A 24,914-nucleotide genomic window follows, 5' to 3' on the forward strand; every position below is an offset into this window, starting at 1 on the left:
TATTCTTTCTAAACAGCAAGGGATGGGGAGGGGGTTGTTGTTGGTTTTTTTTAAGTGAGCTACATTTTTCTGGCTTTCTTAAAACTCAGAATTTCTCAGAAAAAAAAAAAAAAGCCCATCCTTTTCTGAACCAAACTTTTTAGGTTTCGGCCAAAAGTTTGCCTCTTCCACCACCCAACACCCTCAAAGCATCATATCTGAGTTGCTCTTTTTCTTTAAAAAAAAAAAAAAATTAAAAAAAAAACGAACAACAAAAATAACAGCAAAAGTTTAAAAAAAAAAAACCAAACCAAAGAACCAACAGAAAAAGTCCCATCGACTCTCCACAATGACACGGGGTGATCCTCCGCCCCGGCCATCCGTCTTCACTCATCGGCATCCGGCTTGACGTCCAGCATGGCGTGGAGCTCCTCGGGCGTGTAGCCCAGCAGGCTCTGCAGGTCGCAGACGAAACGGTAGACGTAGCGTTTCCCGGCCGTCTTGTGGATGATGTTCTTGTCGTAGTAGTAGCGCAAGCCGCGGCTGAGCTTCTCGTAGTTCATCTTGGGTTTGTTTTTCCTCTTGCCCCATCGCCTGGCCACCTGGGAGAAGGGTGAGGAGAGTCAAGGCGGGGATACGCATTGCAGGGAAGGGAGGGAAAAATCCATCTGGCTTGGTTGGGCTGACATCGGTGTCAGACACGAGGGAAGGGAGAGGACTTTCCTCGTCTTTAAGATGGACATGGATGGGTCACAAGCATTCGAGTTTGGGAAAACCAACCTCCATGCAATGGCAGAACATTGCAGAGGACTCTATGAGGATATAGCATGACAGGGAAGGAAAAAAGGAAAAACCCATCTGGCTTGGTTGGGCTGACATCGGCATGGGACACAAGGGAAGGGAGAGGACTTTCCTTGTCTTTAAGATGGACACAAATGGGCCACAAGCATTAGAGTTTGGGAAAACCAACCTCCATGCAATGGCAGAACATTGCAGAGGACTCTCTGAGGATATATAAGTCAAGGAAGGGAATGGATGTCCTATCTGTTCCCCAAAATCAGGGGGAAGCTCCCTCTCTCACCTGCACACATGCTATTTGAAGAGCTTTGGCACTAGATCTATCTCTACGCTGTTTCAGCTACTTCCCACCAGCTTTCCCAACAAAATTACTGCTTCCTAGGCATTACTGCAGCCCCATTTTTAACGAGTTTTCAGCTGGGCTCTAGTTCCTTGTTTTCCCCTACGCATACCCAAGACCAGAACAACAAATCTCAGCCCTGAAGGGATGAGGGGAGGGTTATCCACACCAATATTTCAGAGGGATTTGGGCTGGGCACTTAATCCCAGGGCACTCTACCTCGTCTGGGTCGGAAAGCTTGAATTCCCAGCCATCGCCCGTCCAGCTGATGAAGGACTGACAGGACTTGTCAGTGAGCAGTTCCAGCAGGAATTGCCACAGTTGGATGGGTCCACTGCCTAGAAAGACAAAGGAAACGTGAGACATTAAAGCCAGGAAAAGCAGCGGCGGGGGGAATCACATGCAAACGGTGCTCAGTGGAAAAAAAATGAAACCTTCTACTTTCAAAAAAAAAAAAAAAAGTATCAGCGGCCACAGGGCAGGATCTGGGCTGAGGTGACAGCTTGAGAGTTAAATCCTGCAGGTAAAAGAGCTTCCTATTTGCAAGAAGAGCTGAATATTCAATGCACCGGAATGCTTCACTTCGACTTACATAAATAGGATTATTTTTCTGGCATCCAAACAGCGAGGAGTCATTGTCTTGGCACAAGAGCACCACCGTTTTCCTCCGTGCCAAAAAGGCTCCCGGCCATCGCATGAACCCCGGCAGACTCCCGGCTTCCCGACCTTGACTCTTTGCTGTTCACCGAGATAAGGCGGGGGTTGGGGGGGGGGCGGGGGGCAACGACCCAGGTATGAAAATTATTTGGCCTCTTTCCAGGGCGTGTTGCTGCAGGAACGGGCTCCGCCGGCTCGCGGGGAAGGCAGGGGCTGACGGGCTCGGCAGGCAGATCTCACCAGCTCAAGGACCGGTGGATCTCCCCATCGTGGTCTTGGCACGGTCTTTGCAAAGCCATAAGCAAACCTCCCGGCGGCTGCTGGTTTTCCTAATCCAGCCGGAGAGGCACGAGGTGACACGCAGCATCCCGTGCCTGTCCTTACAACGCCGCAGCCTCCGTCTTTCCCCTGGGGGCTAAATTTTGGCCAACAGCGATTTGCCTCGTGGTCCTGAGCCCGACCCATCTAACCCACAGTGCCCAGTGCACCCCGTCGCCAGCCGGCGGCTCCGCAGCCTGCTTTCGGCTGGATTCGTGGTGTACGTGGAGTGATTTCGAAATCCTTGTCTTTGCTCTGCGCTTGTGCCCCAACCAAAGGTAGAGGAGAAACCCTCAAGCCAAAATCTCTTTGATGAGCAACTTCCAAACGCGGCCGCACCCAAAATATTGCACTTAGCTCTGGGCAACGTGTTTCGGGAGTGGTTTTGCCGTGTTTTAAAGGCAGCTTAGAATACATCACTAATAATAAGCATGACAATAATAATAATAAACACAGGCAGAGGTTAGAGGAAATGATTTATCACCGAAAGAATTGCACGGACTGGATTAGGATGGCAGGCTGGGGTAAACCCGCCTGCTGAGAGCCATCAGGACAAGCTTCAAGCCGGGAAAAAAGTTATTTACTCAGAAAAAGAGATGGAGAACAGCCTATTTCCACGAATGACACTGAAGGCTGTCAGAGCTGCGGCTGCGGGATAACCCGCAGAGGGAAGAGAGGGCTGTTCCCCCTTTTCCACAAGGTTTGAAATGACTCAAGAGCAGACGAGCTGCTGGGGAGGAGGAAATGAGAGAGCTGGCGCCGGGACAAGGGGAATCGCTGTGCCCCGTCCAGCCCTCCCCAAATTGTTTCCCTCCTGTTATCCCTAAGGAACCGCTCCAAGGTTTTGCAGGCTATCGAATCCTCTGCCAAACCCTGGGGGTTATCGCACAGCCCTGGGCGGGACGAAGCAGGGAGCTCACAGCATCGCTCTGCTTATAAATGGGAAGACGACACTCGGCAGGGAAAGGCTCCAGCCCATCGTCCTCAGCGGGAGCTTGCCAAGACATTGACTCCACGACCGCGCTCTCCGGTAGGGATGGAGTTGGGTTATCCGCGCCAAAACGAGGGAGGAAATTCAGATGACGCCTTCGCCTCTCATCCGAAAGGGAAGAGCCAAAACCCTGGCCTGAAATGCCACCGCATCTCAAAGCTTCGACCTATTTATAGCAGCGGGCTTTAAATAAAGAGAAAACATTGGGGAAAAAGGTTATTTCAGCTGCCTGAGGCCCTCCAAAGGGAATCACAGGTGATTTCATCCGGGGCTGGTTTCTCTTGGCCCATCCGACTTTACACCAATTCCCTACAATTTGGGCTTACGGAGAGCCGCCCAAATCAGGTTGAGAGAGAAACAGAGACAAGATTGAAGCAAGACCAGGTTTGTCACCTCACGTTGATTGTTCTCCAGCCCAACCGAAGAAGGAGGACTTAATCTTTTTTATTCCTTCCCCAAAATAAGACGGATGGAAAGCCACCACCTGGGCGCCAGGTGCTTGAGTAAGCAACTGCCCTCAAAATACCCCTGGGCCACGCTGGCTTTGTGGGAGCCTTTCGAGGTTCAAGCATCACTAGCCCCGAGCCAAGTGGCCGCCTGGTGCTCGTGGCTGGGCTGCCAGCTGGCACTGAGAGGTGTCGGGAAACCCGGCAATTTCTCGTCCTCTCTCCAGCAAGCGAGGTAGGGCTCCTGCCGCTGCGCCGGGTGCCGCTCTGCCGGGTATTTTGGGATTTTGAAGGAAGCGGTGTCACCCTTGGAACAGGGATTCCCAAGGTCTATTCCAAGCTGCCTGCGGGACGAGCGTAAAACCCCAAATTCCTCTGTGTTGGACAAGCAATTATGTCAAGAATGTGTTTACTGCAGGGCTCGCAGGCATGTCTCGGCTCCTATAAACACACGCCCTGCCAGAGGGGAAGGCGGCGGAGGCCCTGCAGATGTGCCGCTGCCGCACGACTCCGAAATGTCAGCGAGGCGGGCGATGCACGAGGTGGCAGGAACCAAACCCCAGCACATGCCCGAGCCTGCGTGCCCGAAAACAGCGCTGGGGAGATCGCAGGGCAGGGGGGCTGGAGGCTCCACGCATCATCTGGTGGCCCACTACAGCTGTAATTAGTGCTGGGAGGACTATCTTCAGAAATGAGCTTCTTTCGCCCGTTCTGCGGACCAGCAAGGAGCAGGGAGTTATTTTTCCCAATGCCTAAAGGATTTCAAGGGGACCCTTGGCTCGCACAGAGGCGATCCCCCCAACATGGCATCCCCAAAGCAATCAGGGCAAGCATGAAGCTGCCGGGCTTGTCTCCGCACCCCAAACCTCCGCCCCCGCAGGAGCTGGGAGCAGCGCCCATTTTCCATCCCTTCTGCTTCAACCCTTCTGCTCGTCCCCTGGAAATCCCCACCGCGACGCCTGGTCCAGCTCACTTCATGGTCCAAAGCACGCACAGCCACACCGGCGGAGCTCGGCGGGTGGACCCCACCACGCGACCTGCTGCCTTGGTTATCTCCAAAAACAACCCCCACTGGAGTGTTCTTGCAGCCTTTTTTTGGATGCAGCCCCAAGCGTGGGGTGGAGGAACACAAGCCACCCTTTATGGCGCTGGTCCCAACACACGCATCCAGGGGCATCCCAGAGCAAGCCTGGCCCTGGCTGGGGAACGGGGGCAGCCCCCGCTCCCCAAAACACAAGGCGAGGACTCAGAGGGTGGTGGGATGTCCTCCAGCCCTGCCACGACCTCCGGCACCCGCGGAGGCTGCTAAGAATAGCCCCCGCCAGAGGGGCTGGTCCGTCCGACCGGGCCACAATGGGGACCCTGTCTGGCCTCGGTGGCACTGAACGGGGTCCTTCAGCGGGGAGTGTCACACCACAGGAATTCTCCCACGTCAGGGGGAAAATATGCCTCTTAAGCCGGATGACGGCTGGCTGCTACAGCGGGAAGCGCTGGCTGAGCGGTGCCTCCTCGGCACCGGTCCTCCCATGGCACCCGTGGGTGTCCCCAGAGCAAAGGGTTTGGTGCCACATCCCCGTGCCATCCTCCCTCGGTCAGGATGTGAGGTCCCCTACCGCCTTCTTACCCTGTGCCTCTGGAGGGGTTTGAAACCAAAATATGCAAAACGGCCGCTTTCGCTGGCATGGTGATGGTGGTACCACCCAGCGGGGCCAGACGGGCATCCACGCCGTACCTGGGAAGGCACAGCCCGAACCACGTCATCCCCACTCTCTCTCGAGACGGTTTCACACCCCCACCCCTCTCAACGGCCTCTGTTTTGTTTTCCTTCTTTCAAACAACAAGAAAAGAAGAAAAAAAAAAAAAAAAACAAAAAACCCCTACTGAAAAAAAAAAAAAAAGCGGCGCACCTATGCTTTTCGCTCTGTGGTTTGTGGTTCCAACCCAACAAAACAATTGGGCATAGCAACGTCTCCAAAACAGCCTTCGCCTCACTCATGTGCCCGCCCTGCCCGAGCCCCCTTCAATGACACTGTGGCACCCAAGGTCCCCAATCTCCCCCACCGCGTTGGGGGGACGGCAAAGCTCGTCCCCATCGCTCCCTTTTTAGACCAAGCCCAACCGCCTCCTCCCCAGCTCTTGCCCAGACTGGTGCAGGTAGTCACGCCACCGCGAAGTGCCGGCTTTGCATGGGTGGGAGGGAAGCGGTGGAGCTGGGATGGAAGCATCTCCAAAGAGCAAAGTGGGGAAGGACCCAGAAAGCAGGAAAGGACCCAGAAAGCACCTTCCTTGGGGAGCCACATGCTTTTGACCATGCTGAGAGAGCTGGGGGGGTTCAGCCTGGAGAAGAGAAGGCTCCGGGGAGACCTTCCAGCCCCTTCCAGTCCCTCAAGGGGACCTACAGGAAGGATGGGGAGGGACTCTTGATCCGGGAGTGTAATGGTAAGACAAGGGGTAATGATTTTGGACTGAAGGAGGGTAGATTTAGATTGGATATCAGGAAGAAATTGTTTGGTGTGAGGGTGGTGAGCCCCTGGCCCAGGTTGCCCAGAGAAGCTGTGGCTGCCCCATCCCTGGAGGGGTTCAAGGCCAGGTTGGACGGGGCTTGGAGCAACCTGGGCTGGTGGGAGGTGTCCCTGCCCAGGGGGTGGCACTGGATGATCTTTAAGGTCCCTTCCAACCTGAAACATTCTACAATTCTATGATTCTAGACAGGAGAGGAGCCAGGCGGGCCACTCTGGGCCAGTTCTGCTTTCCCGATCCTTCTCCGTTTCAAGGAAGAAGGTGCTGGGAGGACTGGTCTCACTCCCGAGGCATCTGGCAAAACACAGCGGGTTTTGTGAGGTTCACATCTCCCCCTGAAGGTGGTCCTGCAGGCCAAGAGCTGCCGTGCAACGCTCCAGCTCGTTGCTCGAAGGAGGGACTAAGCCACAGCTGCAGCGTCGCCGTCACCTCCGGGCTGCTGAGAAGCCGGTGCCGGGGGCTGCAGCAGCTCTGGTGAGAGCTGAGCTGCCGTCACGGTTGGGCAGCGTTGCGTGGGGCTGATTTCACTGTCATTTGCACATGTCTGGCAGGTGGAGCAGGAGCCACTGAACCAGCCCCGAGCCCCACCCTCCAGCTCCCCACCTTGCGGAGGCAAAAAAAACGCTGCCGGGCCCATGGGGGCTCCGCAGCGGGGGCAGAAAGCGGGCAGGAGCTGCTGGCTGGTCACACTTGAAGTCACCCTGCAAGGGCAGGTAAAGGGGGTGACCCAGAAGGAGGGAGTTAACAACATCCCCGGCATGGCGCAGGGGACAGAGGTGCTGTTGTGCTGCTTCTGATTGCCGGGGAAGCTGCCCTGCACCTCCAAAATCCCCTAACGCGAGATACAAGTGGTTACGGATGCCCACAGAAGCACACTTCTCCAGAAGTGCAGGCAAGCAGGCAGGAAGGATGCCGATATTTCCAGGAAAGCGTCTGCACAGGGTCGGGATGTCAAGGACAGCCGGATCAACGGACCGTGGTGGGAGAGGGGCCAGGAAGGCAGCTGCTGGTGGATTTTCGGATGCCGATGACCACAGCACATCCAGGGAGCTAGCTGGTGGAAGCTTCAGGCCAGCAGCATAGGCAAGAAGAAGGGGGGGAAGCAGCACACAAGCTCTCTTCAGAGAGACCCACTTTCTTTGGCACCGATTTGACTTTCTTGCAAAACAGCAGCTGCGTGCTTTCACTTCTGTGTCACAGATAAGCATCGCGCACAAACGGAGGCTTGTCGAAGGCTTCAGGATCTGCACCGCAGACAATTCGGACAGGGCAGATGGGTTTAGCAGGCAAATTTGGGCCCCTATCGACACGGTGCTGCGAATGCTGATAGCAAAGGTCAGGGTTGGATCTGGCCTGGGCGAAACCGTCGTGTAGACAGAAGCACTCCTGGGCTCGTGGGCGAGATAGCATCTGCGAGAGGTGGCTATTCCCTGCAGTACTTTCTGTCTTCTCTAAAGACAGCGTGATAATGAAGATAGCATCAATCTGTCGCTGAGAGAGACACTCAGGTCATGTCTGATATTAGCTGGGAAGGGGGCATTAACTCTTCGGGTGCTGCGATTGTCTATACAGGCATCAGCAAATTCCTAACCAGGTCCGTAGGAAAGGACAGCATCACGAATGCAAAACCAGCCTGGCAGATGAGGGATCAAGGTTTGCTGTGCACTCGCTTGACCTTTCTCATCCCTCTCTCCTCCCTTCGCCTCTCAGACACGAGGGGTATCGCCCCGCTCTGCCTGTTCCGCTACGTGGAGCAGCAGCTCGGCACATCACGGCTCTGGCGGTGGGGCAAGGCAGACAACACCGTGAGATGGAAAGCCCCGGCCTGCACAGCCAATGCTGAGAGTCCTACGTACCTCAAAGCGAACAAACACCATGTCTTGGCTATAAAACCCACGCAGGTGCTTTGGGGAGCTCAAGAAAAGCCAAAAACAATTCAGTCCGGAGCGGCCATCGCCAACCGCAGGGACAGAGGGAGGGTCTGAACCTCCACTGGACCTGAATCACCGGGAGGACAGCAGCACAAGTAGGTCAGCAGAGTGGAAAAATGAATATAGGGCAGAAAGAAAGGCCAAAGACCAATGCGGTCAGACCCACACCACCTGCCCTCCGCATGGGCTGCACGCTTCTCTGCTACAGACCGCACGCATTTCTCCGCGTGGTGTCAGGTCTCACGAAGGATGCTGGTGGCCACGGTCGGAGACAGCGGCGTGCAGGATCCAGCTCCGGCACAGGGCTGCAGGTGGCACGGAGGCAAAGCTGAGCTCGATTTAGCCCAGCTGGGCTCAGGTACGGAGGAATCTATACCCATGTGCTGGCATGCACCCACCATGAGCCGCCCACCCACACCAACCACCGCTGCATGAACCGGGGAGCTTAAACTGAGCTGGGCTAAGCCAACGTGAGGTTTAGCACATCTGCCTGCAGAGAAGACGCCTCCTGACACACCTCTTGCCTAAATTTAATAGATGCATTCCGTCTCCTGGGTCACGTCAAAAAAAAAAAATAATAAAAATCTGGTAATCTGTAAGACTGGCCAAACTTTGAGAGAGCTGGCCCCAAAACCAGAGGCGTCCAGAGCCGGCCCTCCCTGCAGCTATGGAAACTGAAGTTCACCAACTCCTGAGCAGTTACATTTCTCCTTCAAAAAAGATAAGAAAATTGCATCAACCTCTATCTGAGCAACCATGGCAACTTGTTAAATTAGGTCAAGATGTGGGGGCAGATAACACAGCTTTGAAAAGCTGCTTGCGAGCTGGGTGAAGAACACATCAAACGCGAGTGGAGCTTCCGCCAAAATGCACCTTCTCACCAAAGCATGCGTCTCCTTGGGCAGATACCATCAGAGATCTGCCACGGCTGCGATAAAGCACTGTGCCACCTCCCTGGGCCACCGGCAAAACAGGCCCTTGGTAACAAAAACCTGAACAATATTGTCAAGTTCTTAAAGTCAACTCAGAGAGCCCTGGAGATGAAGGACGTCATCTCCCAGGCTTCACCCTTCCAGCCCTAAAAGGTGCACACCATGGCATGTCTGCTGGGTGGCCTGCTGGGTGGTGACTGGTGTTGGACCCGCGCTCGAGGCATCGTCTGAGCGAGAAAGGGCAAGCGGGGGTCCCGGCGCTGCGGGACCCTGGGCTGGTAATCCCCTGCTCTGCTCGTTTGGAGGCTCCACCTCCTCACCAGAGCTGCAAACGGAGCCCAGACTTCAAGTTCCTCTGCTCTAACTGTTAGACAGCACTTCCTCCCACGAGTGAAGTAAAAGTCATGTAAAGCAAAGCAAAAAAAAGAAGGACCTAAGAGTTCTGCCTGAGAGTCCCCGCGGCTCCTTGCTCAGCTGCCCCAAGAGGCAGGTCCAGCACTTCTCGGTGGCCAACCTTTATTTTTCTCCTTTTTTTTTGGTTTTTTTTTTTTTTTGCAGAAATACACAAACACAAAGCAGTTTTGAGACTGCCCCATTCTCCTACGGTTTGCAACGCGACGTGTTCTCACTTGCTCTCGCTGCGACCTGCTTTCACAGCGACCTGCCTTCACTTTGCACCCGTGCTGGGCTCCCTTTGCACCGCTAACGTCAGGCACTGACACATCGGGAGGCTTTAAAAAGGGACAGAGGACATCTCTGGGGTCAAGTTCACCTGTCCAAAGATCTTTCCCAATGGTAAATGCAGGCTGGGGTGGTTTGAGTCCTGAATTATCACTTAGCAGGCTTCGGAGCAAGCAAGCAGCGCTCCAGCCCAAGGATTTCCAAGTGACTGCTGATTCTGGAAACCTCCGCTTTTCCTCTCCTCATTAAAGCTTCTCAAATGAAGCAATGCAAAAAAATAAAAAAATCAGGCGCTCCCACTTATTGATCACACCGAAATGCCTGGGCCAAGGGATTATCTTCCCGGCTCAAAACGGGGTTTGAAATGAGGCAAGGGAAAATGTTACGCAGCGCAAAGCGTTTGGAAGCCTGCTCTGGCATTGCATTAACCGAAGTCTCCCCTTCCTGGCGGCACGAGTCCAAGGACACTCTTTGGGGTGCTAATATTCCTTGGCAAAACACAGGGGCCAGCCGCCGACTTCGGCTCCTCGCTCGCGGAGGGAGCTGGGAACGCTGCCTCTCTACGGGGGCGGCTCTTTTCCATAAGCTACAGCAAACGCGGAGGGAAACATCCAGCTCGGAAAAATAAAGCCCCTCGTTTTGCCAGTGCTTCCGTGCCTCAGTTTCCCCAGCTGTTAAAACGCAACCAGCCCTCCTGCCCAGGCACTGGGTACCCAAAACACTCCCACGGGCCGTAGTGAAAGGCGTTATCAGGAGAAAACAGGAATTAAAATTGCAAGTCGTGCTCGCTGGTCTCTTTTCTTAGGAACATCAGCTTTCGTGGCACGGCCGAGGACAGTGCTGGGGGGGGCACAGCCCCTCCGACCGCTCATGCCTCTGCCCACCATATCCCCCCAACGAAAACCATTCAGGAACAACAGAGCACACTTTTATTTTGCATAGACTTGGTCGAAACAGGCTCATTCAGCAGGCAGGGCTCAGCTTTCTTTCTAACTAAAGCTATAGCAACAAACCACTTCCTTTTTTACACATAGCTCCTAAAATTATCTCTCCACTTCTCCTCCCCTCGCCATCTCTCCCCCCTTTACAAAAAACTAGATATATCAGCCCTAAGATGAGCCGTGCGTGGGAGGAGATTTCAGGGACAGTCGCACCTCAGGATCTGCTCTGAACCTTCTGATGATCTTTATCTGCACAAACTATTTCCACCGCTTGGCTCCTCCGGGCCACAGCTGCTACCAGCTGGGGCAGAAGAGATCAGTATGTACAAGGGAAAAGGGAACTGGCAGGAGGCTGCCCTGCAAATTTGACTTCTAGCACAGGGAAAAGACACGGCACAGAAAGACTGGAAAGGATTATCTCAATTTTAGCTGGAAGCCCCATCCCACCTCTCTCCATGGAGATGCCAGACTGCTTGGAGGGCTGTCATATAAAAAGCCAGAGTTTCCGTGGCCTGTCACCTCCTCAACTTTCCCAGTGCAAGGAATGGAAAACGTGTGGGTCTGCTTTGGCACCATCCCATCCCTGCCTCGTACCAAGGTAAAAGAGCAAAACCGAGTGCTTCCTCCATGCCAGAAGCGGAGAAGATCATTTCACATCACACACAGCAACGCTGGAAACGCAGCCGCTCCTGCCCGAGGTGGGAAACCACAAGCAAGTGGCCAGCACGTTGCATAAAAGTGTTGGAGAGGGAAACGAGGGCTCTCTACTACTTTGTGTTCTCAGCAATACAAATCAGACACCAGTTCCTACCAGACCCAAGCAGGAGCCGTAAATGAAAACACAAGGCATCAAATGCTCTGAACTCAGCCAGGTTCTACACCCTCCCCGAGGTCTGGAGCGCCCGCGCTTGAAGGGCCCTGGGGGGCTGCATACACTCAGGTGTGCCCACGTGCACGTGGCTGAGCCCAGGGACACCCCAAAACTCCTCACTCACAGACCCCTGGGCTAGCAACGCAGGCACTGGGCAACCCAGAGACCATGAAGGCTTTGCCCTCCACCGATGGAGAAGCTCTAACCAAGCCGCTCAGCACCGAGGTGGTGTCCTGAGGAGTGTGACCCTACCTGTGTAGCCAGCAAGGGCAGCAGCAGGAATGACAGGCTTGTCCTTGTTCATATCGGCCCGATCTCGAACATAGTCCTTGAAGGTGCCCTTGGGCTTGTGGTTGGGCAGGGCAGCGGGGTAGTCCTCCGAGTCGAAGCTGTCGTAGGAGGGGACGCGCTGCAGGCTCTGGAAGGAGGACTGGCTGCTCCAGGACTGCGTCAGCCGGTCGCAGCTATCGTAGCTCTCTATGCTCTCGAAGGAGTCCTGGCCACCCAGTTTACCTGGCGAGAAGGAAAGGCGTGTGAGATGTGCCCGGCCAGCGTGGGGATGCTCTAACTTGCCACGGCCAGGAGAAAAATGGTTCACCTGCCTTGTGTGCATGCAGGAGGCAACCAGGCAAATGTTACTGTCCCAGCACACCTCGTCGCCAAACAAACTCAAAAGTACGGCCTGAAACTGTGATACTTTTGTTATCTTCATAACTCAGAGCAGGGCTACCTGAGCCCTGGAGATGTTCAGGCACCAGGGAAAGACAGAGTGAGTCAGGGGAAAAACCCCAAAGTCCTGACTCTCTACCCAAGACCGATGCCTGGGACTAACTGGAAATTGTCTGTTTCAAAAAGGCAACGGCAGAGAAGTAATCCACTTTAGACAGATATTCAAGGCTCAGTTCAGGCGCCAGGACCTCTTGCTCTTGCTGCTGACAGGTATGGGTCTCCAATGAGCCCCATATTATATCTGCCAGCCCTATATAAATGCTGCTCAGGCATATTCAAGGGCACTGGACGCCCAGCTTCTTTACTTTTGATGTTTCCCACAAAACTATCCAGCAGCCTTTTTTATTGCCATATGTTACAACCAGCTTCCACCCCCAAATCCCCAAACAGCAGCAGATTTGATGGAGGAGGAGAGCAAAAGGCTGAGAAGCTCAAACAGCTCTTTTTCCAGTTCTGGTAAGGTGAGCACAGCTGGGTTGTATCAAGGCTACTCTCTGGGGTATTTTTAGTAAAGACCAGAACATGAGAGGCCAGATCCTCAGCTATGCTGCTTTACACCCACTAGAGACAGTGTAAGTATACCCTCCGTACGTAAAACAGAGAGCTAAAAAAGGATCCGAAGAACAAACTGAAATTGCTCTCTCTGATCTCCCGTACGCTGCCGATTGCTCAACATCTTTACTGACAAACTAAGAGCGTAACAGGATCATTCAAGTTCACTAATTTCCCAAACCGGGCTAAAAACAGCTGCTGGGATTGTGCAAGAACTCCTGGAGAAATTTCCATTGGCAGAGCTACCCGCAGCTTGGGCCCAGATAGTAAATCACAGGGGAAGAGGAACGTGGAAGGACGCTGGCACGCTCCCCCAAATATTTGTTGTGTTGTAGTTTGAAGAGCACTTGCTGCGAAAAAACTCAACTACCGTGGGCTCTGCCCAAATTGCTGGCCCGGAATCATTTGAAGTTTGGACCCCTTGGCTTGATTCTGCTGGTAATATCCGTGCTTCAAACTCGATTTATTTTTTTTCTTCTTGTTTTTTTTTGAGAATTTCAATCACTTCCTGAATCCTGCAAGGGGAAAATTAACACCGCTTTGTGCATGTTCATTAATTGGCGTAACCACTTCCCTGAGAAGTCCTGTGGCACAAGCTCGTTTCGAAAAGGAATTAAAAATCTTCCAGATGAACAGCCGCAGTGCCGAGAGGTGACTTGGGTCATTTCATTGACAAGTCACCTAAATTTGACCTAAACGTGAGCCTTTGGGAAAATCAGGGCTTGCACCTACTCAGGAGAAACTTGTTAAGAGTCTGGCAGCTCCACTTCCCAACCAGACGTTCTCGCTGATAAGGTAGAGTGAAAAAACTCCCAGGGGACCACAAAATTAACTCCTAAAGCCCACACAAAGCAAGACAAAAGGCGACCGTCTGGAAAACCTTCATCCTGAAGTGCTTGACTTCGCGACAGACTCATCTTTTTAATACACTGGAAGGTAAAGACGTACGTAAATATAAATAAACTGGACTCTGCTTTCTATTGAGGCTTCTTTATACCACGCTGGGAGGATTGATGCCACCCAAAGGCCCTTCTACGTGTCTGAAATGTCGCGTTAGTGTAAGCACGGCCGTAGCCTCTTGCATTTCTTCAATTGCGATCAGTATTGGGCCCCAAAGGGGAGTTAAGGGCTCCTTCTTCCCTCCCCTGGAGCCTTCTTAGGCTTGCCAGTGAGAACAGGCTCAAGGTAGAATTGCAAAAGCATGCCTGAATCGTTGCGTTTCAGTGAGAATTATGATGAAATCACCACGTATGGTAAAGAAAAGGTCAAGAAAAGGGAAAGACGCTGATGAAAAGATAGCCAGAAAAACAACCCCAGAAAGAGGAGCTTACCTAAAATTGTAACACCCTCTGCCCTCTTGGCTCACCGTATCGTCCAAGTCACCTCTCTCATACTAACACTCAGCCAGCAGCAGAAGCAGAGGCAATAATACAAATAATAACTTTCCTGTCATTAGCTCTCCCAGCTTGGAAAAAGAATGAGAAACTGGAAATGAGCTCCTCCGGGCCACGCGTATGCGACGCAGACCTGCAAAGGGGCTGCGGCTTTCACAGGGACCCAGCACATCCTCAGCTCTCGTAGCTGGATGAATGGGTTTAAACGTTCAACATCAAACCTGGCTCACAGCAACACGTTACTATAATGCATTTTAGGCATAGGGACACCTGGATGCTATTCAGGGCGCGATCGCAGGCAGGTCAGATCTCTTCCCCCTGCCTCAGGTTCCCTACCTGGAATCAGGAGATAACGATACCCCTTTGTAAGTGACTTTGAGCTCTGTGGATTCCATTTTTGCTTTGAATAGACGCTGTGAGCCAGATCCTCAGCCTTGCATTAAGCGATGTAATTACAACGTACTCCGCCATCTGGGCCCCATGTGTTCAGAATTTAATAATATTAATTGAAAAGGCATTTGGGCTCAGATCCTCAAAAGTGTTTAGGTGTTTAAATCCCATCATCTCAAACAGGAATCATGTACCTATAACTCTTTGGAGATGTAGGGTTGCGGCACAAGGATTCGGGGGGTCCTGCAGCTCTGTCACGGACTCAACCCATGACATCTGCGTCTCCTAACAAAGCACAGGGCTCGGGTTCAACAGAACAGATTATCAGTTCAAGCAAGCAGACATCAAAATCAATGGAGATAATGGATAAAGACTTTGCGTCACCAAGTGTAAAACTCTTCAGAGCCTTGGACATTAATTCCTGATGAGAACTTCTGAAGGATTTGTGGGGTTTTGCCTGGTCTTCTAGGAAAATGAGATTTATACAACCACACAGCAGTCTCTGTCCTCCCTAATAACCTTAAAGCCCATTTCAACTTCACTCAAGTTTAACATCAAAGTACAGAGCCAGAAATCCTACATTTTTGCTACAAAACCAGGCAGCAGAGTAGAGGAAAGAAAGACCTTCTTCACGTTTTCCCCAGACAGAAAGGCAGGGAGGGCTCAAAGCCACCAGGGGAGCCATCTGGAAGTTCAACCTCATCAGACACGTGGCTTCGTTACTGGCATTGGCACAGTGTGCTGATGGCCATGGTCCCCCCAAAATACGTGTCCTATAGAGGGGAAGGCAGCGCTTACGTTGATATAGGTAGAGGTGGGAAGAACCCAAGCAAACCCTGGGAGATGGCCAACTTTACCTCGACTGGCACGTCCCATGCACATGTTATCTGGCGTTACTACTTCTTGCTTGATCGTGAAGTAGTCTGTCTGCAGGGAGTCCGTCTGGACTGGGTCACGCAGGATGACCGAGGGATAGTCGTTCTCGTACTTGAGAGACAGGAGCTCTTCCGAGCTGATGGGATGGAGGGTCTGGTAGGACTCTGTGATGAAGCTGGGCTCCGAGAACTCAGAGGGAGGCACGCACTGTGCATGCTCGATGCCATAACCTGTTGGCAGAAGGGGAGCGTCAGAAGGCAACCCAAACACAAGCAGCCCAAAGAAACCAGAGCGTTGCTCACTCCCCCTCCAGTCTCCCCCAGCACAGTGAGAGCTGAGGTCTGACCTCAGTGATCTGAGACTGTCTTTGGATATAAGACGCCTGGAAAAATCGGGCACTAATTTTGAGCAAGGTTTCTAAAAGCTACAGAGAGATTGCGTCTTATAATTGCAGCAATTTAAAAAAATGAGACCTCCTCAACCACCATCAACGTGCATTACGCCAAAGTCCTCTCAAGCAAATTGCTAGTGGGGAAAAGCTGGAAAATCATGTGGAGCATAGTCTCAGCAAAGGAGATACAGGGCAAAGAAGCTTCACTGATGACTGTAATAGATGAGTCACTTCTACGATCACCTCTCCTCACCGGCTCCCAATTCAGGTGAGGTGGGGTTTTTTGCTGGTTCATGAAATACATCACAGATTTCAAATGCCTTTAAAGAACATCTCCCAGTGGCAATGGGAAGGTCAGGAGTCTAGACGGATGGCTCGTCTCTTTCCTTGCTAGGCTCCTACCTAGCAATTCAGAATTAAGCCTTCTTCCCCCACACCCCTTCCTTTTTAGTAAGTTTTTTTCAAATTCCTAACGGTCTGGAGTGTTGAGGTTGCTTTTGGTTGGAGGTGTTCAAGGCCAGGTTGGACAGGGCTTTGAGCAACCTGGGCTGGTGGGAGGTGTCCCTGCCCAGGGCAGGGGGGTTGGAACGAGATGATCTTTAAGGTCCCTTCCAACCCCAACCATTCTATGATTCTACGATTCTTTTCAGGTCTACTGAGCTACAGCTTCAAACAAACGGTGCTTGCAAAGTCAGATTATGGCACCTCAAGGTGGTCCCTCCAAAATAAAAACGGCTTCTAAATAAACCCAAACCCCTTGGAAAGACAGAATTACACACTTTGCATGCTCTGCCACGCCAGAGCAACAACTGCATGGTGTGACGCAGACAAACCTCTACTAGGTGGCACTTTCATGCCTGGAAGCACCAGAGTGACACTGATAATTGAGACTTACTAATGAAGTAGTCTGAAGTATAGCGGGATTCTGGATATGTTGTATTCACTCCGTTTGCTGGGTACGGTTTTACCTCTTCTGCAAAGAGAAAAGGAAGGAAATGTCACGTGTCCATAGGCATACCGTGCTTCGCAAGACTTGCTGTAACGCAGAGAGGTCTGAACTTCCTAAAATGCTCCTCTCTGGGTTAAACCGGGACATTCAAAGGCACAGAAATGAGCTGAAATCCCACCGAAACAAGTGCTCGGTGCACTTGGGTTCCTTTGGGGATTCTTGCTGCAGGCATGCCCAAATTTAATCAAAACAAAAACAAAACAAAACAAAACAGCAACAACTTTCTCAATCAGAGGCTCCAGGTGGTTCTGAAATACTAGTTGCATAATTTCCTTGCTTGCCTTAATTTTTGTCGTCCTTCATTCTCTTGAGGATTGCTTATCACACTTACGTGTATGAGCTCGTGACAGAAAACCCACCCCACCGTACAAGGACGGTTGTTTTCCTGAAAAAGCCCCTATTTTGAGACCAGCAGTAGGTGTGCGCAAGTGAGCGGGTACTGCATCCCAAAACCAGCTCCTACAACCCCAAATTAATGCTAATTCCCAGCCTACGCAGCACCTTTTACCTTGCGCCTGATGCAGGCAGAAGATCCTACGCTCAAAAAAGCTTTGCCGCACTGTCCACCACCCAACTCCCGATACAGACTCCGCGGTGTTACGTATGGGCAGCACGCCAAATTTTAGCCTTTCTATCAGCATAATTCGCTGAGAAAGAGCACGTTTTACATCAAAGCCTAGATCCTCCGCTTCCCGTTGCTTTTTCCGAGCACGTTGGTACTCCTGGGCTTGGCGCGGAATTTGCTTTCCCGTGTAAAAGCCACATTGCTCCTACTCTGACCGGTTTTTCCATTAACACCTTACTCGTTCCAGCACGGCATGTGGGCAGAGATACCGGCCTGGGAGATTTTATTTTCTTTGCAGAGGGTAATGAAAATAAAAAACACACAGACAACTCGGGGTTACGTTTATTTCTGCCGAGGCTAAAGAGGACCGAACCGAAGATAACGCACGTTCGTTTGCAAGCGGCCTAATTTTGGCCCTCTCTCCTGGGGATTGCAGAGTGGAAAATATTCTCTAACAAAAGGAGGTTTTGTGCAAACAGAGAGACCTAATGAGAAACGCTCTTTTCCTCTCCCCACGGTGTCTGCCAAGGGGCAGGGTGGGTGACCACAGAGAAAGAGAGCAACCTTCAGCTACGCTTACAGTCAAGTGAAGGGCACTGCTGACTGCTGGTAACTGAAGAGGTTATTTTAGGAAGAAATTTGGAAAAATATGCCTGAAAATACCCAAATCCAGGCAGGGAAAAGTCGCCCATCTGCTGCCTTTTTTAAACCCCGAGCAGCCTGTGGTACATGAGTCACTCTCAGAAAGCGCTCACAAGGGAGGCATGTTAGCAGGAGGGACAGCAAGGTCACAGCCTGTCCCAGCGTGACCCCATGCCGGCGGTCGCAGCGCTATAGGTAAAGCCCAGCATTTTGGGGTTAACCACCACTCCCAGCATCAGCGCCCCCAAGCGATGATGGTGGGTGGCTGGGGAAGACGGATGAGACGGGGACTGGCAAGTTGGACCTTGACTCCTTGGGTGAGCCTGGGGAATCCTTGGTCTCTTCACGCTTCAAAGGTCCTTCGCCTTTAAAGGTCCGTTCCAGCCTGACACGTTCTATGATTCACGTCCTCAGCTGCAAAGCAGAGACGACCATCTCCTCTTGCGCGGGGAGAGATGCGACAGGGAGAACTTTGCACGAGCACAACACAACCCAGATCTTGTCAGGGGTTTGGAGATGTCCTGCCAGTAAGATGAGTCCCGTGACTTACAGGGAACAGAAATTAGTCCTTGGGGTGAGGCTGGTTATTTCTTGGAAGCTCTTCTTAGTTACTCTCCAAATACTTCACAGATACTGCCCTTCTGGGAAACGTGTGAAGAACTCACCATAGAAGCTAAGGCTCAGACAGCTTGTGCAAGAGGTGACATGTAAAACCCAACACAGGATGGAGACTTCTTGGTTCCCAGGGCTACACTGACAGTGTTGAAACAAAGAAATTCAGCTTTATTTTCTCATCCTTTTGGAAGAAAAACTCCAACAGGCACAAAGATTCCCAGTTTTCTTTGTAAAAGCTCCTCCCTGTCTCAGCCCTTTTGCATCCTCATGACTGCAGCATCCTAACACCCGCTTGTGTCAATGCCACAAGGAAAGATGGTCCCTACCTGACGGTGAAACTCCAGCACCAAGTTCATCCCCGTGGCTTGGGGAGTTTGCAGGAAGGAGCTGCAAAGCCAGCTCTGCTGCCTCAGTCAGTACCCGCAGCACATCGCAGCCCTCTCCAGCGGGTTACAGCCCAAACGGACGGAGAAGGGTTGCGGGAAGGCATCGCTACGTTACAGGCAACGGCTTCCAGCAAGGAAAAAATCGGACTGACCACAACGTTTTGCTTTGTTTGGTTAAACTGCTTGCTGTTGATATAAGCACTCAATAAAAACTAGGCAAAATGAGAAGAACAGAACAGATATAGAGTCAAGAGCAGAAAACCAGCCTGTCCGTACACAGACCCTGGGAAGAGCCGTGTTTACCTTTTGCAAACCACAGGTAGCAGTAAAATTAGTAATCGGCAATTAACATCCATTTGTCAATGGTTTCCTGGAAGGCATAACTTTGCTCCCCCTCCCCTTCCTGCCACCAGCGCAGGCCGGCTGACAAGCACGCAGGGTCGGTATGACAGTGTGAGGGATATTCCAGGAAAGCAAACAGTTCTGCGCAAAAACCAGCCAGAGACAGAGCCCAGATTTGCCGCTGCTCCTGCTGGCGGCTCCGGTAAAGGTGCTGAGCTCTTCACCCGCCCTTTAGAAACCATTTAAAAACCCTTAAGCGTTGCTTGGGCATCCAGACGCCAGGAAAATCAACACCCAAAAGCAATGTGTGTGTCCCCAGTCAATAAAAATTAATGCTGGCGTGCAGGAACTGGCAGAGATGGCTTCTCCTGTGGGGGACGCAGCCACTCTTAAAATGCCATGCCAGCTTTTGGGACACCAAACAAAGAAAAGCAGCTTCCAATCACAACTGGGAAATTAGGGTGGGATTTTGGTGGTATTGTTGTACCCAGTTCTACCGGAGGAAGCAGTAAAATTCACAACGGGAGCTGAACAAGGGGAGGAAGAATGCTTTGGAAAATCCCACCGTCGTTTCCAGGCAGGCGGAGCGTCCCTGCCCGCTGTGGATTCCTGCCAAGCGGCCGGCACAAACACCCTTCCTCTTTCAAGCAGTGCCAGGATTTGCATTGCCCACTACTGGTTGGGATGCCCGTTTGAATTCCTACTGGGAAGTTGGGCTTTGAAAGCTGCTCTTCTTGGGATTAAAGCCTAAGGTGAACACCTCATCGCACGGCCAGGCTGCCAGCCAAGGTCTTTGGAAAGGCCCAAAATCAGGCCAGCCGGGATGGCACAAGCCATCCTGGAGACTCCAGGACTCACCTTTCTGCAAGATCTCCAGATGTTCCCAAAGGATATCTCCCACAAAGTCAGGCGCTAGCTCCAGGAAGCACTCCTTGCCCAGGGCGCAGAGGGCAGCTCCGTTCATGCAAAACTTCTGGAAATCCACTCCCTTCAGGCTAAACTCGTTCACCGCCCACATCACCCAGTCCCGCACGTGCGTCTCCGTCCACTGCTGGGGATCTGCACCAAGGGGTTGTAGAAGACATCCATTAATGAGCAATCACAAGCCCCTTCCCCAGGGAAACAGGACACAAACAGTGCTAGAGCTGTCCCAGTGGATAAGCACCTGCAGAGTTTCACCCCATAGAGACTGATGGCCCGTTGGCAGAAGGGTAAAACGTGGTGGGGGAACACCGTACCTGCAGTTTGGGTCAGCCCTATTTCACACAAGGAACGAGCTTTGGATTTGTTTGGGGCTTTTAACAATTCCACCATTTCTTTGACCCTTTCTCCCACCCTTTTCTCTGTTTCGCTTGGTTTCTCCCTGTCATCAGCCTCCCGTGAAGGGTCCCCTGCTGCTTCTCCATATAGTGGAGATGACTTGCAAATAGAAGTCCTGGAAGGAGCAGGTCCCCAAAGAGAAGTCCAAAAGGAGCAGGTCCCCAAAGCTGCAAGAGCAGTCATCCAGCAGAAATTAGTAAGACAGACAGGCACAATCTGTCAGTTGGGTGTAATATCCAAGTAGTACTGAAAGGTTTTGCCTGTATGTCCACATTTTTTCCAGCTGAAGCTGCCAAGAAACAAGGCAATACTACCTGAAGAGCACCACAGAAGAGATGGCAGATGTGGAGAAGGGCAGCCTGGCAGGAGGACACGATCTCTGCGTCTGCCACAGCTGCTCACTGGGAAGCCATGTCTTACCTTTGGGGATTCCCAGCCGCTGTTGCTCTTTCGCGAAGCCGCTGAAGGTGGCTTTCAATGCCTGAGACATCATTTCTTTGCTGCTGGGAGTTAATAAAGGCACGTCCGCACATTCCATATCTGAAAGATGAAGGAGAGAAAAATGGCCATAAGGACATGGCACTGGGAAAGAAGACAGGAGTCGTGCTGGCCATTGAATTATCAGAAAAACAGAGGAATCTTTCTTTCTTCTGAAATTTTCACACCCAGACCCTCCGGCCCTATACCTCAACCCTGCAAGTCCATGAGCAGGCTTCTTAAATAGAAGAAAAAGAATCTTGTGCTTATAATAAACCTGTACTTGAAGGGCAGAAACAAGCCGGGCCTGGTGAGGTAGGTGACACGGCGCACATGGTCTCCCTCCAAGCCAACCGTGAACGTGCTACTGGAAATTTGATGGTGATATCAAAGACCTTTCCAGACATCAGCCTGCTGGGCTTCACCACCCCAGGCAGCACCTGGAGCCCGGGAGATTGCTGAGCAGCTCCAGACGCCAATGAAGGTAAAGAGTCCTACACCAAGGTGACCAAGGACGCAAGGAGAAAAGCGTCTTTGAATCACCACTCCAGCTTTGGGCATCCCAGTCCAAAGAAAAGCAAAAGGAAAAAATTAATTTTAAAGATTCACGGGCAATCCTGGAAAAAAGTAAGCCGAGGCAGGATGAAGAACCGGCAGAAAACCCATCCGAGGAGGGAGGGAAAACAAAGAGCTGGAAAATCCCACATGAGCACAAGAGTTACATCACGCGCAGCCCAGAGCGCGGAGCGACGCAATTCGGGGTGAGTCACTGAACAATGCTCAGCCGCCCCCAGGGGAGAGCGCAGGGCCAAGCCAAGAGCCGGGCCTTGGAGTAAGTCCCAATGAGAAGCAAAGCTCTTCCTTTTTTTTTTTTTTTTCTTTTTTTTTTTTCCTTTTTCTAATTTATTTGGAAGGAGGCGGGTATTTGTAGCCAAAGGGTTTCATAAACAAAAGCAACCGTTTGAAAAAAAAAAAGCAAACCTCCTCGATCTGAATAAAGGTTTGGCTCTTTTTCATATATTTTAAGCATTCCTGAAAAACATCTTTTGCAGAGAAGGGAAGCCTCAGACAACCCCCATCTCAAACGACTGAACTTTATTGGTCTCACATGTAAATCTTCCACCTGAGGCTGGTTTAGCACCGTAGACGATTGGAAATTTTTCAATGAAAACTCTTCTCAGTGGAAAAACGGCAACGCGCGCAAGCGCTGTTGGTGTTTTCGTGAACGTCTGGATGTAGACATCCACGAGTCAAAGAATCCTCTGTCCCGTGGAAATCCCAGCCACCTCGGCTTACCATCGCTCTAAGTTAATTTAGGCTCTGATTTAATAAGCCATTATACCTGCAAAACGCTGGCGAGTGCATCCCTAAGGCAACGGCGAGTCAGGGCTGGAGACGGCGCTGCAGCATGGGCAGCCCAGCTTCTTTCCAGTCTGACCCGCTCTGGGGCTCCCGCTCCACTCAAATCCTCCACAGCCAAACTCGCAGGCACCGTTTCAAGTCCAAACAACACAACGTTGGGTTGTTGGTTTTTTGTTTGTTTTGCAAGCGGGAGACCTGGGGGTTGGCTCAATGAGCACCCACGTGCAGCTCTGCGGCACAGGGGGAGGTCGACCACGCTGCGAAGCGTCCCCCAGTCGTCAGCTGGAGGCACCGAACGCCGTTCCGCCGCCAAACCAAACGGCACCACTTCTCCGTCTCCACCTTTGCACCTTTCCCCCTGTCGTCCCCAACTAAAAGACATCATGCAAAAATCGCCCCCTCTGTTCGCAGCTCTCTCTTAGCGTCAGGCACGGAATGATTTGCACAACCCTTCGCTCAGGTGGGACTAGCAAAACCCCCGACACCGAGCCTCTCGGCACCCGATTCTTCCCCCTAACCCCACCACGTCAATCAAGGACTCCCTGCCACGGTGGAACTATCGGGACCTTCGAAAGCAAATAATAGATTCAAAGGCTATTTGGCAAATTACACTTCATTATTTGCTGGATTTGGCTGGAGAGGGCATGGAAAAATGAGCAGCCACCCTCGCTATCTCTGTTCTCCATCTGCCGCTTTGAGATAACAGTGGGAGAAAGTGGTTCAGCGCCCCTTTCCCTTCATCCTCATGTTACGTTTTAATGCTTTGCTTTCTGTGCTCTGTGGTTACAGGGACCACCCAGGAATCCACTCCCCTCCACCGGCTGCTTCAACGGCAGTTCGCTGCTCCCGGGTGCTACGGGAAGATGAGTCAGAGTTAGGCTAAGAAAACGTTTCTAACCCCAATTTTTACACTGAATCACTCGCAAAAACCGGTGCGGAGATGACCTCCACGAAGAGCAGCGGGGCAAGGTGAGGTGCGTGCAAAATGGGCTTTTTTATCTCCGCAATACAAACACCTAGCGCTGATGCCCCCCCCCCCCCCCCCCCAGTTCTCTCGGTTCGTGGGGCTGGGTTTGCGTGTACCCAGCGAATCAATTTTTTCAGTAGCGGGGGATAAGGTTTCGGTTTAGGAAGGTGAACGCTGAGCTCTGCACAAACATGTCAAAACAGGGAAGACTTAAAAGTGATTCCCAGGGAGAGGTCACCGGAGAAGCAAACGGCCTATTTTCAAATTTAAAAAAAAGAAAAAAAGAAGAAATTTAAAAAGCAAAGTGCCAGAGGAGGGTTTCTATTTAAACAGCAAAATAAACCAAAATGTGCATTTCAAGGCTTCTCCTGCAAAATACTTTGCGCTCGGCAGATTTAGCATTGAAACATCATCTGCTTTTTTTTCCTGTTAGACCGTAGCTACAAGTTAAAATTTCTTCAGAAGACAAAACAGCCAAAAAAACCCCGAGCCTGCTAACGCTTGCAGGAGCCTTATTTTAGTCAGCAGTGTCCCACATCTATAGAAACGCTCACATGTGTAAAACTAAACGTGTTTGTAAAGCTCTGCATACGTGTTTGTGGACAAGTCTTAGCCGTGCGAGCCGAAAGAGATGGGGGGCCGGGGGGGAGCGGAGAGGTTTTAACCTGAATTCTGCCTCTGCTGGTTTTGACGTACTGAATTTACTGAAATAGAATTTTCTTTGTTAATCTCTCAGCATCTGGGGAGCGTGACGGGCTTTACCGGGCTCTGCTCGATGCAGCTTTGCTGGGTGCAGGGGAGTTAGTTGCCGGGGAGGAGAATCGAGCCCCGGTGACATCCCCCAGCGCCCGCAGTCCTTCGCCTTCAGTTTGGGATGCCGAAAGGTCAGCGCCAAGCCGAATCGCGGCAACAAAAGCAACCCCGGCTTAGCTCCCCCGGTTTCAGCTTTCACCGCCATCTGAAACCTGTTTCCAAGATTTTAATCAAACCTCGCACGAATAAAACGTCTCCTTTTGTGTACCTCCCGCTGGACACGAAGTACACAGGCGCATGCGTGCGTGCACCCAGACGGCCTCGGGAGAAACGTATGGGAAGGGGCATTAGCCAGCGCCAAGCCCAGCTGTTACACCTAAGCTCGGCTTAGAAATGCCAGGGCTTTATTTAAGCCGAAAACCAAGCACAGCACTGAGGGCCAGGCGACGGCGGCGTTGCATCCCAGGCTGGGTTTGCCGTGTCGTTTTGACGCCGCCCACCAAAGCCCCACCGCCACGGCTGCCACGTGCAGTTTGCTCCCGCGATGCCATGTCCTGCCCCTGCACTGACGGGGAACCGCGTTTGATTTTCCTCCCGGGACACCAGGCAGGGTGTTACGGTTTGATTTTTAAATACTAACAGGACTTGCAGCAGCCGCTCTGGAAAATTATGTCACCGTCATCTCCAGCATCTGTAGAGCAGAGATTAATAATTTGCCTTGCACGGTGGGAAGACAGAG

General features: G+C 51.9%; 1 protein-coding gene across 2 annotated transcripts in view; it reads right to left on the reverse strand.

Annotated features, from left to right (window-relative positions):
- Positions 1 to 220: 220 nt before the first annotated feature.
- The window catches only part of ETS1 (ETS proto-oncogene 1, transcription factor), a 67,572-nt gene continuing 42,878 nt past the window's right edge, over positions 221 to 24,914 (reverse strand). For both annotated transcript variants that reach the window (XM_074561240.1, XM_074561238.1), the window contains 7 exons: positions 21,037 to 21,156; positions 20,155 to 20,355; positions 16,633 to 16,710; positions 15,328 to 15,576; positions 11,658 to 11,918; positions 1,337 to 1,455; positions 221 to 581 (listed from right to left, as the gene is read on the reverse strand). In XM_074561240.1, coding sequence (XP_074417341.1) covers positions 366 to 581; positions 1,337 to 1,455; positions 11,658 to 11,918; positions 15,328 to 15,576; positions 16,633 to 16,710; positions 20,155 to 20,355; positions 21,037 to 21,156 — 1,244 coding nt within the window. In that variant the 3' untranslated portion in view covers positions 221 to 365. The remainder of the gene's footprint in view (positions 582 to 1,336; positions 1,456 to 11,657; positions 11,919 to 15,327; positions 15,577 to 16,632; positions 16,711 to 20,154; positions 20,356 to 21,036; positions 21,157 to 24,914) is intronic.

The sequence above is a fragment of the Larus michahellis genome, chromosome 17 (assembly GCF_964199755.1).
Source record: "Larus michahellis chromosome 17, bLarMic1.1, whole genome shotgun sequence".
Lineage (NCBI taxonomy): Eukaryota > Metazoa > Chordata > Aves > Charadriiformes > Laridae > Larus > Larus michahellis.